Source organism: Pempheris klunzingeri, chromosome 3 (assembly GCF_042242105.1).
Source record: "Pempheris klunzingeri isolate RE-2024b chromosome 3, fPemKlu1.hap1, whole genome shotgun sequence".
Lineage (NCBI taxonomy): Eukaryota > Metazoa > Chordata > Actinopteri > Acropomatiformes > Pempheridae > Pempheris > Pempheris klunzingeri.
In genome coordinates, this window is record NC_092014.1 from 4,822,439 (window position 1) to 4,841,579 (window position 19,141).

Genomic DNA, 19,141 nt, shown 5'->3' on the forward strand with positions numbered 1-19,141 from the left:
TGTAGAACTTTAATCTCCATGAAGAGCCTGGTTTCTGTCAGGTGGTTGTCTGGACAGCACCGATCTCTGCCTGAATCCAATCCTGGGACTCCTGGTGAAGGACACTGGTTTCTAAAAGGTAAAGTCGCTGCGATGGACCTGCTTTTTTATACACTTAAATATCCAACTTCATGAATTTACCATCTTGTAAAGTAGCTGTCATACAGCTACCCTGTCTGGATTAAAAATCTATGTTATGCTTTCCCCTTTGGTGCCTCACACCAATTATGCATGCATGACTTTACCAGGAAAATGAGGGGAGTGCTGTTTGATGTAGAGCCTTTTTTTCCATTTGACATCTTTGTCTTTCAATTGATTTGTTTTTACAAAGGTGCACAAATACATTAAAAACAGAAATCATAGGTATTAGTACAGTATCATGTGATCTGTCAACCAAACAATCACATGTAAAAAAAGTTGTTGAAGAGTTGAAGTGATTATCTAAATTCTTCTCAGTAGGGTGGTCCAGAGAGATCGAGCCCCGTTTTATTCACTTTTACATCTTATTTACATTTCAAGCTCATTTACATTGAAATGTGTCGGCAACCTCAAACACTGATTTAAACTGAATTGATTTAAAATAGGAGTTGTTAGTAATAAGTATTAGTATTGAGTAGAACAGAATACTTCAACACTGCTGTCATTAAGCATGACTGACTTGTTGTATTTTCAGATACAGTTCATGCATTGTATGTTTTTCACCACTGTCCCAAAAAACAATTGTAACAATTTTGAATTGAACATCTTAAATTAATGTGAACCATCCCAAAATCAAAATCTAACCCTAGCTCATTCTTTGCTTTGCTATTATCATGTATAGTTGTCGGCTCCCATGTATTAATGTTGAAAGGTGGAAAGATTTAACAAGAATTCAGGATTGATTTTTATAATAATCCAGATTATATATGAGTTCACTGCTGTTTCTTTTGTTTTATATTCAGTTTATGGCTACCAGTTTATCAGCTACAGCCACATACACTTTTTTATTTTTTGTTTTTTAGATCAGGGCTATGGGATCCAGGTTTTTTATAAAGCATTCAGGGATGTGCCCTCGGACTCCTGCAGCACAGCCACTCAGTAAAGGCAACACCTACTGTGGTTTTAGGGAACAGCTCACAGGAGACTGTATCACCTGAGTGAATGAGACGCTGAACCAGTATGGATGCTCAAAGATTATAACAACATTCTGTGACACAACAATTCGTTTAACAGCAGAAACCTTCCCATTGATATGAAAACAGGGCCGTGATAACAATAACAACATGCCAATAGAGTGAATTTGCATCATGTTTACAGGCTAGGCAAACTGTGCAAAAGAACACCTGGCATAAGTTGAATACAATATGCAAAGGTTTTTGCACATTTCGGACATTATCCTTAAGTATTAGCTGGGTGAGATGGCTGCTGCACATGGTGACAGGTCATTCAAAGAATGTTAGAATAGTTCACTGCGACAATTAATAGTATTTTTGCTTGAAGTGTGCATCTCTAACCCAAGCGGTTAAAAGCTCTGTTATGCAGGTTTAAAACAGTAGTGTAACGGGAAAGATGCATGTCGCCAAAGTTGCTGCTCTTTTGACAGATATTCAGCCTGGACGCTCAACACAGACGGCACCTCGACCTCATCTGGGCCACAGGGATGGAAAACTTTTGGGGTAATGGAACCGTGGATCACAACAACACAAGCGATGATCTTGATAAACTTGCCCGGTACCTACTGCCCACTGTGGTCATAGTGCAGCCACTGGGGCTGCCGACCAACGCTCTGGTCTTACGCCTCCTGTTGGCCAAACCTGGAATCTGCTCCACATCGGATATCTTCATACTCAACTTGACGCTATTCAACCTGTTGTTCTGCATGATGATCGTCATTGAATACATCCGCTTCCTGTTCGTTTGGACAGTAGAGTCTGCCTCATTCCTGGCTTTTGCTCTGAATCAAACGGGAGGGCCGTTGTTGCTCACTTGTTTGGCTTTGAACAGATACATGGCCGTCTGCCATCCGCTGCTCTTCCTCCAGCTCAAGGATCCTAAAGTGCGGCTGTCCATGTGCTTTGCGGTGAGTGCCATAACTGCTGCTTGCTGCTTCCTGGTGAAGTACTTAACATTCGGGTGGAATATGGTATCAGTGCTCCTGGTCTTTGACATAGTGATCATATCAACCTGTAACATCCTGATTCTCAAGTCCCTCCGCCAATCAGGGCCCAACACGAAGGCGGTCCATCCAGTGAAAATGCGAGCACTGAAGATAGTACTGACTACGCTTGTGCTGGTCAACTTCCACTACACCCCCTCACTTGTTGAGTACCTGCTGAGGAATTGTGGTCCGGTATATTTCAGGCCCTTCTCAGTCTTCACCAGTGTGGCCAGCGCACTTCTCTCCACGGGCACTTTCATGCAGCCTCTGAGTTATCTCATTCGGACCAAACAGCTGCACAAGATGAGATGTGCCTGCGGCTCAGCTGCTGAGACAAAAACTGAGGCAACAGGTCAGAGCGGCCCCTCCTGACATGGAGAACCAGCTGCGAGGGAAGAGCTGGACTGCAGCCTGGATGGTGAGATGGCAACACATCAACATCTCATGTATCAAACAAAATGCTATTTTATAGTTACTTTATACAGAAACGACTGTCGATACTTAATAGTGAAGAAATTCTGGTGGTTGTCTTTTAATGCTTGTATACAAACTTGCTACTAAAACTGGACATAGGTAGATAAAAAAGCTGGACTTTAGTCAAGAAATGTCGTAGGTATTAGGGATTAGAAAACAGGGGTTAATAATACAGTAAATGCAACAACAAAAATATATCACAATGTTTTATTTAATACATCAGACAAACACCTCAGTTTGGCTTACAAATTGGCATTGGTGGTCAAATACTGTGGAGAACACTTCAGGCAGTAACTGACACATGTATCTGTCTAATTAAAAGATTAAAAAAATCTTAACAAAGGCATGGGATGTCTGAATTTATTATTTCAGCTGTCTTTTTGGCTTTTCTTGAAGAAGATGAACCTAATTAACTCTAACAAACTTGAGCATTGTACCCTGTGTTGATTGTACCGCTTTACACTAACAAGAATCTAAGAGAATGACGCTGTGTTGTGTGTTGAAGAAAGAGCACGTATACAAAAAGATACAGGCGCTGTACAGAAGGTTCGGTCTGTTTAACACCGTTCATGTGTGAAAACAGATGTTTCTCCTCCTTTTGGTAATGTAATACACATAATAACACACATTTGACATCAACAGCATCTCAAAGGCCAATCAATATTAAGCACTGCAAATATTATTTCATGGTTATGCATATTCAAGGTATTTAATGAAGTAGAATACTACATATTCAAGGTATTTAATGAAGTAGAATACTACTTGATTCAGTGAAATTAAATAAAAAATATTAGAACTGTACCCAAGTCTTTGTATTATCCTGCATCCACCCCACACCACTCAAAAAAAAAGTTAAAAAGATGATTCCAGCTTCACCAATGTACGTCTTGTATCTCATTTAGCTCTTTTTCTACACCGCCTTTGGGACAAGCACAGATTCAGTGCAGGAAATTAGCAAGAACTGCTGGATTTGACCTGGATTCACGTCTAGTGCAATTCATTATAACAAGAAGAATCTGACATTTTCTTCCACCATCTCCGGTCTAACTGTACTGTACAACAAACAAAGAATAGATGGGAAATGAGTGAATGACATTTACATACACAGCTCTGTAGCCTGCAGCCCAAACGATGTGTGAACAGGTATTTTAGAGATACTGAATGGTAACCTTGCTGGTCTAGCATGTTGGAAAGAAATTACAAAGCACTGTCAAGCCATGACTGAATTTACAACACATCATAAATAAATAACACAGTTTGTTCCTGGTTGTGTAGCTCATACAAAATGTTTAAAGTTTTATGTAGAATGAAGCAGAAACAAAGACGTCATGAAGTCAACATGACGTTTTTCAAAAGAGGTTTTCAAGTATTCAAGTACCAGTAAAACTGCTAAAAAGAGAAAACTACAAAAATGTCACGAAGCTGCATATTTTACCTTTTGAAGGAATAATAAATCAAATTTAACTTAACAATAACAAACAATACTGATTAAAAAACATTCACTGCTGCCCTCTGTATAAATTCTACCTGTTGTTCATGAATGGTACATCCGTCACAATATCAGCGACAATTGTGAGAGTGCCCTGTAAACTATGGTTTAGCGGCTGTTTCAGTCATTTCAGATAACAAGAAACTAACATGCATGACTCAGAATTTTATTTACTAGATATTCCTATATATATATATTCATTTTTTTACCTCATTATTGTCACCATCCACTTATGGGCTGAGGCAGAAAGCCTTAACGTGCAAGCTTGCAGCCAGTTGTTGCTGCTTCAAACCACAGGACCACTTGTTTTTGGGTCAGTAAAGTTAATTTCAAAACACTTAATTTCCTTTCTCCTTTCAGAGTACCATTCACCACTCCACCGCTGCTGCTCAGTGGTAAAATATAACGAAAATGAAGTAGGAAAACCTGATAAATAGAGAATAATTAATAACAAAATAGTGACAAATGTTTCTGTGGCACTCTGACATGTCTGAAAGCATAAAGTTTCCAGAACTTTATGCACCAAAATGGTTTTACTAGGTAGATTTTTGGTTTTTAGAAACATATTTTACACTTTCTTCTATATACATGTACTAAAAGCCCACTATGCACCTTTAATTGTGCACATAAAAGCAGCGCAAAAGCAGCCCAGAACACATCAAAACCAGCTGACACACAAGAGTGGCGTCAACACTCCACACTGGACAGTTTTTCGGTAGCCTCTGGCCCTGAATGCACCTCAGACCAACAAACTATATGAGCTTTTTTTTTTTTTTTTTTTTTTTCAAATAGCGTGCATTGAAAATGTTCTTTCTGATATGTTGGAATGAGCCGTCCCGTTGCTGTCGGTAAATCTCACGTCTCATGCAGAGGGGATCTGTCCGTGCACACGGAAGCGATAAAGACACGTGTATTCCATGTGACCCCAATTAGTGAGGACACGCAGCTCGACAAATCGATAGACGATGTCACTCGGGCTCTGCGTGAGAAGGGGTGGGGGAACAATGGAAAAGAAAAGACAGAGAGAAAGATTAGAATAAAAAGAGGAAGACAGAAATTGTAAAAGAACAGAGGAAAACAGCAGTCCGATTGTACGTAATCACAGCAACAACAACTAATGCTAACGTCACACTTCTACAACATATTACAGGACAGAAGGAGTTCAGTTGAGTCCTATTCACGTTTGTCAGTTTTAACTCACCGGCAGCTTAAACGTCTGCGTTGACTCTCCATTTTCATCGTAAGTGAACTTCCCCAGCAGGGTTCCTTCTTCTGTGTCATTTTTCATTCCCTGTGGGAGAGAGAGAGAGAGAGAGCATGCAAGATATTCAATCCAGAAAATCACTGTTTAAGGAAGCAGTGCTGAGCTGCAATACTGCATTTCTAGAGCAGGAGCACTCACATAGACTTCAAAGTCTTTGGGGGCCGAGTCTATGCGACCGGTGGGTGAGTTGTAGCGGGGCAGGTGGTCCAGCGTCACATGAGTTATTGTGATGGGGTGAGACAGAGAGATCACAAGGGTCCCCTGGACACCGTGAAACGCCCAACATTTCCCTGGGAGCAGCACCGGGTAGCCCTGGGAGGGAGGGAAGGAGGAGACACAGCTGTTAGTAAGACCAGCACCATGCACAGTTTTTGGCCAGACTCTAAGAAACCCTGGGAGAGAGAAGGAAAAGAGAGTAGAGAAGTAGAGACAGACCGAGGGAAGAAGGGTCAGATGTCTTCAATAGGCAGAAGAGAGTGGAGGGTAATGGATGATGACTTGTTTTGGGGAATGTAATAGATTTAAGGTGACAGATACGACGAAGGAGGGGAGTTAAAAATAAAACACAGACAGAGCATCATAATACCTGAATAACAGTGCGTGGGCTTTCAGAAGGGTACCACAGAGGGAATCCAAACAGGGTCACACATGCTGAACGAATACGATATGTCTCCGAACACCTGGTACTGATCACACTGGCACCTACAAAAATATTCATTAATGAAATTTTATCGATGATTTTTTTTACAATTTTAAGTCAACATAAAATAGAATAATAAAACTATTAGCGATTATTTATATATTTTTGGTAAAACACTTGATTTTTGCCAGCATGACCACAGAGAGAATCGCGTGTTTGTAAGTAAAGCCAAGTGAAAGTGACACGGAGATGTTCCCAACCTTGAGTCTCCAGTGCAAAGTCGGCCATTTTGTCAGCCGCGGGGCGTCCACAGTCTGAGCAGCTTCCTCTGTCAGCAAGCCTCAGAGCATCCTGCTCCTAATTCACATTCACATACAGCACATAAGGTAAGTATGTGCACACCATGTCATATGTATTCACATATGCCGAGATAAGATACAGACAGCTCCAGACACTTTAACATTGTAACATCATATAAGCGTTATTATTCAGACGTCTGAGTAAAAAAATTGATTTTCTTGTACTGTTCTGACACTCTCTGGAGGTTTTATGGTTGGTAAGTGTCTTGAAAATGATGTTCAGTGTCTACAGCTCCACCCACCTTGATGCGGTCAGTGAGCCACTTCTCCATGGCCTGTTGAAGCTCTGGGGTGAGATGGTTTTGGACAGGGGTGGTGCTGGTATCAGGACAGGGGGCTGGAGGAGGAATCAGCTGCATGGACGACCACTCCTGAGACAGCTACGCGAAGAAGAGGAAAAAGGCAAGAAAAAGACAGTCACACTATCGACACACAATCTAAGGAGGGTTGGTAAATAACATGAGCCAAAGACGGGATTAATGAATGACTTTGTCCTTCCTTACAAAAGTCTTTAGTATCAGTGCTGTTACCTTGGCATTCTGGGCCTCTAAAGCTTGGATCCTGAGGATGAGGCTGGCAGCTGCAGAGTGGCTGTCTGTCTGGTAATCCACCATCTGCCTGCTCAACCCGGCAAGCTCCTGCTCTACCCGCAGCCGACTGTCCGAGTCCACGGCCTCAAGCTTGGCTTTCATAGCATGCATGTCCAGCTGGAGTCCGTCCCTCATCTGAGAGAGAACAATAGGACACATTCAGTCATTACTGGGCGTATGGTGAGATATAAAGAGGGCTGCTCGAATCAGTCCAGAGGCCGTGGTTGATCCTGAGGCTTCTAGAGGTCTCATGTAAATCTAATTAAACAAGACATAACTGATGGGAAGCGAACTGTTGGCAGCCAGGCTGTCACTCATAAACACACTCTCTCATACTATCTAGCCAGGTTTCTGAACAGAGTGGATGCTCACCCTAAAAAAAAAACCAAAAACAAAGTCCCGTCTGCATGGAGGCTGATTAGCTTGTTAGTGCATTTCTTGAATGAATGGTTTCCTTTTAAAATACATGGATACAGCTTGCAACACAGAGCTTTTGAAAGATCGATGTCATAGATTCCAATATCAGGCACTTATTTCATATTAGACTGATCTTAAAACAGATTCAAATTCAAAAAGTCCTTCTGAGTTACACGATATCATGCTTGTATTCTCTGCAGTTTCCCATCACCACCACTAGATGTTACTCCCAGTCTGGCCTTACCAGACGTGACTCTTCACCACACAGAGCAAGTCGTACAAGTGGAAGGGATTTAGCCTGAGAGCCAGACAAATTTCCAAGGATGTTTTTTATTTGCTCTGGCAGATACATCTGGCCGCCCTCTCGTTTTTAGATTGCCAGCAGACCTTGGGACCGTCACACATTTTGTTCTGACTGGTTGTGCCCAGGGGCGTTTTGACCTGAGCAGCCTATTGATAATGCCCCTTGGAAATCAAAACTGAACTGAGATTAATTTGCATTTGTAAACTGGTTTGGCGATGCCAGTATAGCAAGGAATGAGAGAAGATGTAGAGAACAACAGAGAAAGCAACAGGCAGGAGCAGAGAGCGAGATTCCCTTACCTGGGAGAGGAGACGTTCCTGCTTCAGCTGTAGCTCCTCCTGCCTCACCTGCAGCTCCTTCTGCAACCAACACAGATTCAGGTTACACCCCAGAAACATACGCCTAGATTTACATAGGGCCATAGAGGCCAAGACTTTCTCACCATAGCATGCTGCATCTTTGCTTCTACAACAGCAGAAACAATGGCTGGATCCTGGAGGGAAAAAGAAAAAATGTTTTAGCTATTTATGATATTGTTCTTCACTGTAGTCTTTTAAAAACCTTTAATGATGGCTGAAGGTTTCTAGACCTAATTTGACCTCCTGCACTGTACACTTCCTTCTCATCTAACTAAATTGTTTGTTGCTAGTGCCCTGTACCCTGTCTCTCTATTAAATTCCCCAATGTGAACTAGGAAATAAATACCACATTGTTCATTAATATGCCTGTGAGGAAGAAATGAACACATTCCACAACAGGGAAGAAGTCTGAGGATATGAATTCCTCAGCAGCAAAGTTACAGTTGTTTGGAGAGGCTGGGAAACAGTTGCAATGCCCTACCACTACAGGAGTAGGATGTATGGTGCTGGGCTGAGGAGGAGGAGTGGCAGGGGTAACGGGTTGGCTCTTGGGTTTTGTCTGTGACGGGGTCTTTGTGACAGTCATGCGGGAGATGAGAGAGGTCAACCAAGGAAGGAGGAACCAAATACCTGGAATGAAACAGGAGGAATGGTGCCTTAACAGGAGCACTCAGAAACAGAGATTTTCTTTGAGCAACTTTGTGAGCGTCACGTTAAACATAGTCTGGTCAGTGAGTTCTCTGACGTGATTATAAAAACTTAAGTTATGTTTCTTTTAAATCCTCTGTTTCTGACAAAGAAACATGGAAAACAAGGCTTCAACATTCAAGGGACAGCATAACGATAAGCCTCCAGATGTCCCAGGGAATGATGATGACGTGTCTCCAATCCGTGACTGAATACTTGAATCTGTTAAACTTTAATGTTACTTACATAGAAGCGCTATGAGGAGGAGGAGAACGAGACCACAAGCCTTCTTTGTGCGATTGCTGAGGGAAGTATTTGCTGCAGGGACGAGAGGAAAAGTTTATTTACGGGGATTTTGGTAAGCTGGAGCCAAATCACATGGAGCGATTGTGCAAACACAAACCTAGTGACATGTGACAGCAGTACCTATGTGGATATGTGGACATATGCTGTACAAATCCACTTAACAATGCTAGAACAACAAGCACAAGCATGTACATACTGTTCATATATGTGCAAATATACATAAGGACATACTTAAACATAAACATTAACACCGTACCTAACGTTGTCAGGTGCATTATTTTTGACTGTACTTCTACGGCCGTCGATGAGATTGAGTCTGCACAAAACATTGGACGAAAAATTGAGATTATCATATAGTAGTACAGAGACACATACGTGCACGTGCAAACACACACTCCATACTCACCCATCAGACTACAGAAGGCACTATTGATTCTGCCTCTGTATCCAGTACTGGGAGCCCCGCTGTGGATCCTACTGGTGGCGCCGGTAGCTGCTGTGGGCTTCCTGTGAGTGCCCTCAGAGGACGAGTACCCTGAGCTGTCCACACCGCTCTGAGTCAGATCCTTGTGGTTTGGTCTGAGATGTAATCCTGGTCTGTTGGAGCTGTAGAGCCCAGCCTGGGGGCTCTTCTCTGGAGGCACTGAGGGGCAGTGTGTGGGCGTCTGACTGCGGGATGACGACGGGGTGAGGGCAGGCCGAGGGGTGGCCATGGTGGAGATGTAGGGTACGGTCCTCATGGTCGGCTCGGTCTGGCTGCTCAAGGGAGAAGGACTTAAACCTGAGAGGAAGGAGATGGGGGAGAGGCAAAAATAGCTCATTTTAGCTTTTCAGGCCTATGAAAATTATTTGTAGAATATCTGTCTTTAGTTGAACTGGTCACATTGGGCAGACCAATAAACCAGTAAATTGTCTGAAAATCCTAAAAATCACAATTTTACTCAACCTACTGTGACATCTTCTTCATATTGCTTATTTTGTCTAACCGACAGTCAAATACTCAAAATTATTCAATTTACTCGGGTATGAAACAGACAAATCATCTTTTGAGATGATGGACCCAGTGAATGTTTAGCAGTTTTGCTTAATAAATGAAGCAAATGATTCTTGTAATTGTTATTGATTGATAAAGTAACTGTTTTAGCTCTGATCTGAAATGTTTCAGAGACAAAAGTCCCCAAACCTCATTCATGCTATTATTTAATCTAAAGTATTATCAGTGCATCATTACTGACGCACTGAGAAGAAGGTGTATTGTTTTTACCATCATACTGTCCAGCAGTGATGGGCGAACTAGCATTGCTATTGGCCCTACTGGTGGTACGGGGGCTGGCCTTGCGGGTCCCCGCCTTCTTCTTGAAAACCCTGACAAGAATAAATGAGACAAAACACACACACACACACACACACACACACACACACACACACACACACACACACACACACACACACACACACACACACACACACACACACACACACACAGGAGGGGCACAGGACAAAGATTGTTTATCATTACAGTCTTAAAATCAGAGCTTCTAACTAAGGACATAAGAGCACAGCACAGAGTTAAAGTTACGTACTTGACAGGGTTTTCACGGTACGATATGTTTGTCACGGAGCTTGAATCAGACTCCTCATCTGAATTATAGTAGCCGCCGGACACCAGGCGAGAGCTCCTACGAGACATGACTGAAAGACACAGAGAGGAAAATAATAAGACATGCTGGCAAAGTGCCATACACACATCAACATATTCATGGAGTGAAGCTTGTAGGGAGAATTGAGTTGAGAATTGAGTATTCATGTTTGTAACACTGAACATGTATGCAGCAAAATACATTTTAACATCAATTACTGACAAAATCATTCCACTCCATACGGTTTCCAACTTCAACTGAGTTATTTTTTGACCAGCACAACTGTACTTAGAAAATTCAGATTCAGGTATATTCCATCAGTGGTTTTAACGCCAATCATCAACTACACAAGCAAACAGACCATTAGCATAATAATGATCAATAACTGTTCATTGTGAATGTACTTTATGTAAGATACATGCACAAAACACATATAGACACACATACTTAAAACTAAAGGCTGAAGAGGTAGAAGTATAATACTAGATTTCATAAGTGAGCAGAGTTACTGTTTGTTTCTGGCGAGGCAACAAGCCTCCACTGTAATATAATGTGAGAAACCCTGAATGTTGCCATTTAGCCTCTCTTACAGATTACAGTACAAGGAGCAGCAGTGACAACAGCTACTAGTAGCACGCTTGTTAGTAGTAGATGTGGTGGGCAGGGCTGTAACATCAGCAGCAGTAGGTAAAACCACAGCGATAGATTTTATTAGTATAGTATCAGAAGCAACAGCATTAGCAGAAGTGTTGAAGAGGCAGCAGCAAAACAAACAGTAGAAGCAAAAGCAGTTGCAGTGCCAGCAGTAATAATAACTGTACTGACAGCTGCGGTAGGTCTCCAGCTCTAACATTTAACACCAGTCACCTTAAAGGTTATGGTACCAATATATTATCTTAGGTAGCAGTGGCAACAGTAGCAGATGCAGCAGCAGTAGTATTAGTAGTAGTGGTTAAAAGTGATTACCGGTACACTAAAAGATGAAGTAGCAGTGACAGCAGTGGTGCTGTAGCAGTTGATGTAGTAGTAGTAGTGGTAGTAAAACTAGCAGAAAGTCTCTGACAGATGCTCTCTTGGTTAATCTCGACAGTAATCCAACTAATCTACGGGAGCCATCCTGCTGACCAAGGCTTACTGTAGAGAGCATAGATAGAACAACCCAAAAACATCCATGTATTTGTACACACAAGCTTAAAATACAAAGAGCCGCTGATAGTATGTTACAGCCAGACACATTCACAGCACGCGTAGTTCGAAACCATACTGCTGGGAGACACAAACACACACATACAGATGCAGCGTACCTTAACTGACCCACCATACTTAAAGACATGAAAAACCTTGAACAGCGGGTGATGTAGACGATGAGAGCGGAGACAACAACCTCAATTCAGCCAGGACCTCAATTCAGACGGCCAGGTTAACTTTCAGAAATACTGCCATCACACTTGCTATGTAACAGGCATTTTAAGATGTGCAGTGTGATTGGTCAGTGTGTGGTCTTACAGAGCAGGTGATTAGCAGCTCATGAGCTTTACTGCTTGCTGTGCCAACTGCTGTGGCTTGCAAGCTTTTGTGTTAAATGGAAGAAAACAGGGAAGCCAAACACTGATTTAAATATTACAGCAGCATTTTCCAAACTAGCTGTGAAATATGATATTGCTCTTGTAGCTCTTTTTGGTACTATTGCTGCATATCCCTGCATTTATCGTTTGATTCCTTATGCCACATAAGTTATTAAACCAACTAGCCAATAAAAGTGAGATGTTAGACAGTAACCTGAGTTTGAAAGCTATAAACGCTCCACTCCACTGGGTGTTATTCAGCGCCTCTGACAACCTCTTCTGCTGGAGTCTCCTTGTATTTCCACTCCATGGCATCAAAACAAAATATCTACCTACCTTTAGAATCTACTTTGTAATCCAGTCTTGTAACCTCACAGTGTATCCTGCACCCTATTGCATCTCCTGTTCATTGACAGAGAATAAGAACTAGCCTGGTTACCGTTTAAATTAGCCCTCTGCTATCATTAGCCGGGGACAGGACAACAGCAGAGCAGGAACTACCTAATGCTGCTGAAAAGAGCGGCAGAGGGTGACAGAAAGGGAAGCTGTGGCTGTGTGTACCCAACACATATAGAGACAGGAAGTCAGCACACATGCACACACCGAAACCTCCACTTCCAAACAGGGCGTTAAGGCTTACATTTAACTAGAAGTGATTATCTCGAACAGTGGGTACATTTACAGCTTATTGGCAAATCAGACGCTTTGCCCCTTGGCCTCCCTCGGCACACATTCTAGCTAAAGATTACTACATCGATCATCCACACCTTTTTTAATTTAAACTTCCGCCACCGCTTCTGTGCATGCAACTGTGGAACAGAGTAAGTGAGGTAGTTTCTGGTTTCATAACATTTTTTAGGGGGCAGACTGAAAAGAGTATAGAGGTCAGAGCATTGGCAAACTGTGTTGATGCTGTAAACAGGCAATAACAGCAACGTCACACATGACTGCGCCTAACAGCAGTCCATTGCTGTGGTTGCCACTGCCCGCAGACAAGCCTCCTCTGTTTACTGTAATAAAGAGCAACTCATCATCGTACTGAGACAGAGTTTTCTGCAGCAGCGGCAAACAACCCATAAGTGAGGTTTTGTTTTAAACGCAATTTCTTGAACCATAAAAATGCATACACACACACACACACACACACACACACACACACACCAACTGTCCCTTCACTTTAGGAACTATTTTCACACAGCAAACTACAGTGGAACAGCAATAACTGTGATGACCTGGCAGCCATGTCTCAGCTGGAAATGTGTGTATTTACTGTGCCTCTCATGTCTATCCAAAAACTGTGCTGTTTGTGGAAATGAGTACTAGTGTTTTCATTTTGCATATTAGCCTCCGGAGTTCAAATACTGGCAATGGCAGAATTCCTTTATCAAAAACATTACCTGCTGCCAATAGCAAAGAGATCGCTGACCACAGATTTAACTATTCAATCTTCCTAAGTGTGTTTGAATTAACAATGATTAAAAAAAATAAGGATGTGGTCCAGTATTCTGCTGAACTGTGGAGGGTGAGATATTTCACACTGCTATCAGACACAAACCTCAGATCTAATTACAACATGCTTTAAGACCATTTAGCAGATCGCATCACAAGCACAGAACAAACAAACAGCAGCAAGGGTCACAAATATTTTGACACCATGGCAACAACAGCCGGCATCTGTACTCAGCAAACAAATACCTCTCTTTCACACAATTAGCATTTCTTTGTCAAGAGGCTTTAGCTAAGAGCGTGCAGAAAGGAGCAGTTTGTGCTTTAATTCCCTCAAATCCTCCATCCACTTTAAAGGGCATCTCAGTGCTGCTTAGCTCAGCACTTTTCCCCTGCTGAACATACCAACCCCCTCCTTATTAAAGCAAAGGGCATCCCTGCACAAAGCTATTGCTCCTCTTTTTCTTTTATTGGATCTTCTCGCTTCCCTCATTTCACCTCCTCATCCCTGACCTATTTCTCAACTAAAAACACTCTTTGATCTCATTCTACATTCCTCTGTAGCCGTATCCTGTTTGCTCTGGTTAATCATCCTATCCTCTTGATCTCAAAGCTAAATTATATTTCACAATTGCCCACTCAAAATTTACACTTAAAAAGCCTTCGTTGTTGGAATGAGTTGAATGACATTTTTTAGATCTCAAGAGCCTTTGAATTTCAATTTCAAGAACTTTGTTCTTCCTCTGCAGGACCGCAGAGAAAACATGTTTTTTTTGCCTTGGTCGCTCTTGCATTGCACTACTCTGTGTGTCCTTGAGGTATGATTCCTACAAGTGTATGTAAGTGGTCTGTTAAGTCATGAATAGGCAATCTGAGTGGGGCAGAGAAGGGAAATCTGTTTTAGTTCAGGTGGAAGTCATGTGCAGAGAGATGCTAAAAGGTGCTGTAAATGGTAAGTAGGCAGCACAAACTGCTAAAACTGCATTTAAATCGTGCTACATTACATCTACATCTACACCTGCAGCGATTCTCTTGGAAGAATTAACCAACCTTAATAATGAGGGACCGTAGTCAAGATATGCTCTGCTGCCCCCGTCCACAGCTGTGCATTGCTTAGCTTCCGAGTAATTCCTCCTGCCTGCTTAGTGAAACAGGGGCGTGCCGGTCGCCACCTACTGTAAGTAACAGACAGACTATGGAAAAGTACCTCATACAAACCCAATTCAAACAACCAGAACTATTCCTTTAAGATGATGCCAGTTATTGTCAGTGCTCTGCTCATGGGAGATAAATTAGAGGCTAAACTCGACAGTGAAACTGTCTTCTGAACACCAGCGAGCCGCCTCAGTTATCCCATTTGTATTTCACATCCCCTGACAGGATTCCTGGGTAATGAATCAATGTGTCATTAACAAGTGAAATTCCTTTGGGTGTATGAGCACTGCATAATGTAGGCTGATGTAAATGTGAATTTGCCAAAAATTCCTAATACACACATACAAAAGCACACTGCAAATATGTATGAGCTCTATAAATAATAAAAATGTGAGGCATCTATCATTGTTTAAAATCTGAGGGAGCACACATGCAGGATGCAGTGGTGGTGTTTGCTCATGGCTGGGCAGGGCGGGGCACTGTTACTAGTCCTGACCACTGACACTGGCAGGGCACAGACAAAGGAGGAAAAATGACAGGAGCAGAGAGGTAATGAGAGAAAGAACTAGAGTAGACTGGGACAAAGGGACTGGGGGGAGTGGAAAGAAAGATACAGTAGAGTACAGTACAGTACAACAAAGAAGAAAGAATGAATGTTGGACAAAGGGATACAGTGACAAAGGGGAGAAGTGTGTGAATGTGTGTGAGAAATGTCAGTTTGAATTCACAGGAGGGGAAATGTGTAAATAACACTCTTGTGGGTTTAAAAAGCCAGCAAGAGAGTAAGAGTTTTCACAAATGCTGGAAAAAGGGAGAGAAAATCATAGGAATGAAAGGCTGGGGGAAGAAAAAAAGATGAATGTGTGGGAAGGAGCAGGCAAAGAGAGGAATGCAGAGAATTGGTACTGAAACCCAAAAAAGACTGGCAATACTTGAATACTGTGGCTAACTTTAGGACAGTGCCAGTGAAACATGACTCAGACAAACAGAGCAGATGAGTCATCTGCGCTCTGGCTTTAGACAAATTACCCAAAGCTCTTTGAAAAGCAGGGCTGGAAAAACACAAATTACAGTCATTTAGCTGAGCAGCTACCTAATAAGGTCTGTTTATATCAACGTGAACCAGATGCTTACATTTGTTTCTCTCAGCCCAGGGACAGTAGGGCTTACAGTAGCGCTGGGGAATAAGAACAAGCCTGAGATCATCTGGGCTTAAGACCCAAGACTCTCAGGAAGGCAAAATGCCCCCTATCCTCCCTAAAAACTCACTTTTATCTTACAACCTCCTCTGAATGTGTTGTTGTTGGTCTTCAAAATGTTATTCTAATATTTAGTTTTAACCTTTTGTTGCTGCAATATCCTTGCTTTAGTGCTATGAATGAGTCAGACAAAAAAAGGAAGATGGTATTCACATCTGGGTGTGGTGGATAAGCTTATGTGACTGTTTACACCCAGGTGTATGCTGGAAAGGGTATATTTTCTATTTAATGGACCCTACCTTTCATATTTGTATCCCACTTTGGCACCTTCACTCGTTGAGGCATGTCGCTAGCATGTGGGAGCCTTCAGGGCTTTCTGGTAGGCAGCCGCTGTCCTGTTTGCTGCGTTTGACCTATTCATTCACCACGTCCTCCTCCTTATGTGAACTCTGTCACCCTTTATACTGCGTGACCGAGCCAGGTGTAAATAGCAGAATAATTGCCATCTGGCTATTTACAAGTCTCTGCTAAAAGAAATATCAAAAGTCTTGTTCAATATTCAGGAAACTATGACACTTAAATAGAGAGTACGATAAAATTCCTTATTTCTTTCAGATCTCATTTTCTGTGAGATTTAAACTAATAATCTTTACATTTAATCTTTAAATGAGACAAGAGCATATCAGAATCTCTCTAGAATAAGTTGATAACAATAACTCCTGTGTTTTTAATAGTTCAGTTTCATGACGTTAAAACAATATGGTATACAACAGCTAGCATTGCTACTAGCTATATTACTACCTACGTTGAAACAAACATGTCAGAGTTGACGAGGGATTTGAATTCAACAATTGTTTTAAGCCAACTCTGGTACAACAAATCAAATAGTAACATATGTCTGCAATATTGTACATGGTCTGTTACAAGCAAATGAAATTAATAAATAAAAAATATTCAAGCAACTAACCCCAATCAGATGCATTTAGACAAAGACAGCCCAGGTTCAAATTAACTTTTGCTGTTAAATATCAACTTTCCATAAACCTTCAGCACTGAATAAATCTTTAAAGTTTGAAACAACACATTCAATGTTCTCAATTTAGCAAAGTCACACGTGACTTTTCAAGACATGCCTCCTGAAGCCCCTGGATGACCCCAGGGTGTCCTTTGGGATCCCCTGACCCATACAAACAAACTGTAGAGAGAGCGTAGGCCTTTATTCTATTTAACCTATTTTCAGACGTTAGAACAATGAAGAAATTACACAAGAACAACTCCTGTTGGTTTCATGACAGCAGCATCATGTGTAATACTACAGCACACAGTGATCACACAGTGTGCCTCGGTTTTACTTTTAACAGACAATGTTTAGGCCTGTGTAGCAAAAATACTGCAATTGAGAGATATGAGGTAAAAACAAGCGAAAACCAAAAACTTTAACCAAAAAATGTACTAGATGCTGAGAGCTGATCCCGATAAGAATATCAAGATGAAAGTAAACCTGCTTACATTGAACATTTAAATACCTGAATAACTAAAAACTAAAACAGAAGTGTTGGAAGAAACACTCAACTCTTAAGTGAAAGTAACAATACCACAGTGTAGAAATACTCTGTGAAGTAAAACTCCTGCATTGAAAACTTAACTCAAGTCAAAGTACAAAAGTATTAGACTTAAAATCATCACACAGATTAAAATTATTGATACAGCTGGTAAATGAGAGGCTTCCATGTATTATTCATGTAATTCTGCAAACTAACTAATAACTAACTTAAATGATATGAGTAACATATTCAATTAAGCAGAAGCAGCTTCCCCCAAAGCTGGTGAGTAAATGTACTAATAACTAGTAAGCGTTAGCTAACTTTACTATAGTTAACTTGGCTTAAAGTAGCCATTACAGCTCTGAAAATATAAAGAAAATCAGCCTAAATATTTCACTGGCTCCACTTTGTGCCTACATTAATTGCCAGATGCAAGCTAGTGTAGTTAAGCTAACATTAATTGTGAAATGTAGCTTATCAGCTACAGACACACTGGACTGAGACTGAGTCCATCACCACAGCAGGTTATCAACTGACACAAGCATCCCGAAGACTGGGAAACTAACTGGTTTAATATTAATAACTATAAGTTACAGGACGAATACAACATCAAATGTGTTTTGGGCTCCTGTTTTTTTTTTTTTTTTTTCTGTCTTTAACTTACCTCTTTATGTTGTTTTGTCTGACGCAGTAGAACAAAAACACCAACAGTCGGGCGGTTAACTGTCAAATTCTCCGTCAGGAAACGGTAACACAGCTCCGTTTAAAGAAACGCCTCCACAAACATCTTCAACTCTGACAAAGTCTCCCAGAAACAAAAAAAACAGCGACTTAATTCCTGAAGGATTTCCAGAAGTGAAGAGTGGAGCAGGATGTCATGACCGTGCGGGCTGAGGCGGAGAACCAGACCGACGTCTGTTGTGACAGCTCGGAGGTTTCACCGCTACAAATGTTGACAGAGCCAAGCCGGCCATATTGGAGCCGGAAGACTTCCGGTGAGGGTTTACAAAATAAAGGTCTGCATCACGATATACTTTTTATTTTCACAATTTTATTCATTTATTTTTATGTATTATGTATTATCATTATCATCATCATCATTATTATTACTATTAGCAGCAGTAGTAGTAGTATTATCATTTAATATAAAGATATTAATTGAGACCAAAAAAGATATTTTCGTCTGGAAACGGTTCATTATTGATTGTCCTCTTTATTCTTTCTTTATCAGTTTGTATACGAAGATAAAAATGAAAAATTATTTACTTCATGTATCATTATTATTATTATTATTATCAGTAGTAGTAGTAATAATAGTAGTAGTTGTAGTAAAAGGCAATGATTAGCTTTCACACAGCCGAATAATGTATGTTTTTATTGTTTAAATTATTAAAAAAAAAAACTATATAACTATATGTAATATATTTTCGCCCGGAAACGGTTCATAACTCAGTGTCCTCTTTTGTACTTTGTCCCTATTCTTTCTGTCTTTATTCATTTGTATACGACCATAGAAATGACGTTGAA

At 41.1% G+C, this 19,141-nt stretch overlaps 2 protein-coding genes across 3 annotated transcripts; one reads left to right on the forward strand and one right to left on the reverse strand.

Moving 5' to 3' along the window:
- Positions 1-1,678: 1,678 nt before the first annotated feature.
- On the forward strand, positions 1,679-2,548 carry LOC139199067 (P2Y purinoceptor 3-like). Its single transcript, XM_070828078.1, has one exon. The coding sequence runs from the start codon at positions 1,679-1,681 to the stop codon at positions 2,546-2,548; it is 870 nt and encodes a 289-aa protein (XP_070684179.1).
- Positions 2,549-2,842: 294 nt separating this feature from the next.
- On the reverse strand, positions 2,843-18,366 carry sun2 (Sad1 and UNC84 domain containing 2). 2 transcript variants are annotated; one of them, XM_070828517.1, is made up of 16 exons: positions 18,279-18,366; positions 10,649-10,757; positions 10,330-10,430; positions 9,472-9,846; positions 9,322-9,381; positions 9,006-9,077; positions 8,554-8,702; positions 8,156-8,206; positions 8,013-8,072; positions 6,933-7,127; positions 6,645-6,782; positions 6,304-6,400; positions 5,990-6,105; positions 5,542-5,715; positions 5,341-5,430; positions 2,843-5,118 (listed from the first exon to the last, which is right to left on the reverse strand). In XM_070828517.1, the coding sequence occupies exons 2-16, from the start codon at positions 10,753-10,755 to the stop codon at positions 5,002-5,004; spliced, it is 1,902 nt and encodes a 633-aa protein (XP_070684618.1). In that variant the 5' UTR covers positions 10,756-10,757; positions 18,279-18,366; the 3' UTR covers positions 2,843-5,001. The 2 variants fall into 2 exon arrangements, with proteins under 2 accessions (XP_070684618.1, XP_070684620.1); XM_070828519.1 differs by lacking the exon at positions 18,279-18,366 and adding an exon at positions 12,607-12,693.
- Between the last annotated feature and the right edge of the window lie 775 nt (positions 18,367-19,141).

Coding starts and splice junctions, on each gene's coding strand:
- LOC139199067 (XM_070828078.1), top strand. CDS start 1,679: ATGGAAAACTTTTGGGGTAATGGAACCGTGGATCACAACAACACAAGC.
- sun2 (XM_070828517.1), bottom strand. CDS start 10,755: ATGTCTCGTAGGAGCTCTCGCCTGGTGTCCGGCGGCTACTATAATTCA. Junction 8,073..8,155: donor CAAAGATGCAGCATGCTATG/GTGAGAAAGTCT, acceptor TGTTGGTTGCAG/AAGGAGCTGCAGGTGAGGCA. Junction 7,128..8,012: donor AGGAACGTCTCCTCTCCCAG/GTAAGGGAATCT, acceptor GTTCTCTCTCAG/ATGAGGGACGGACTCCAGCT.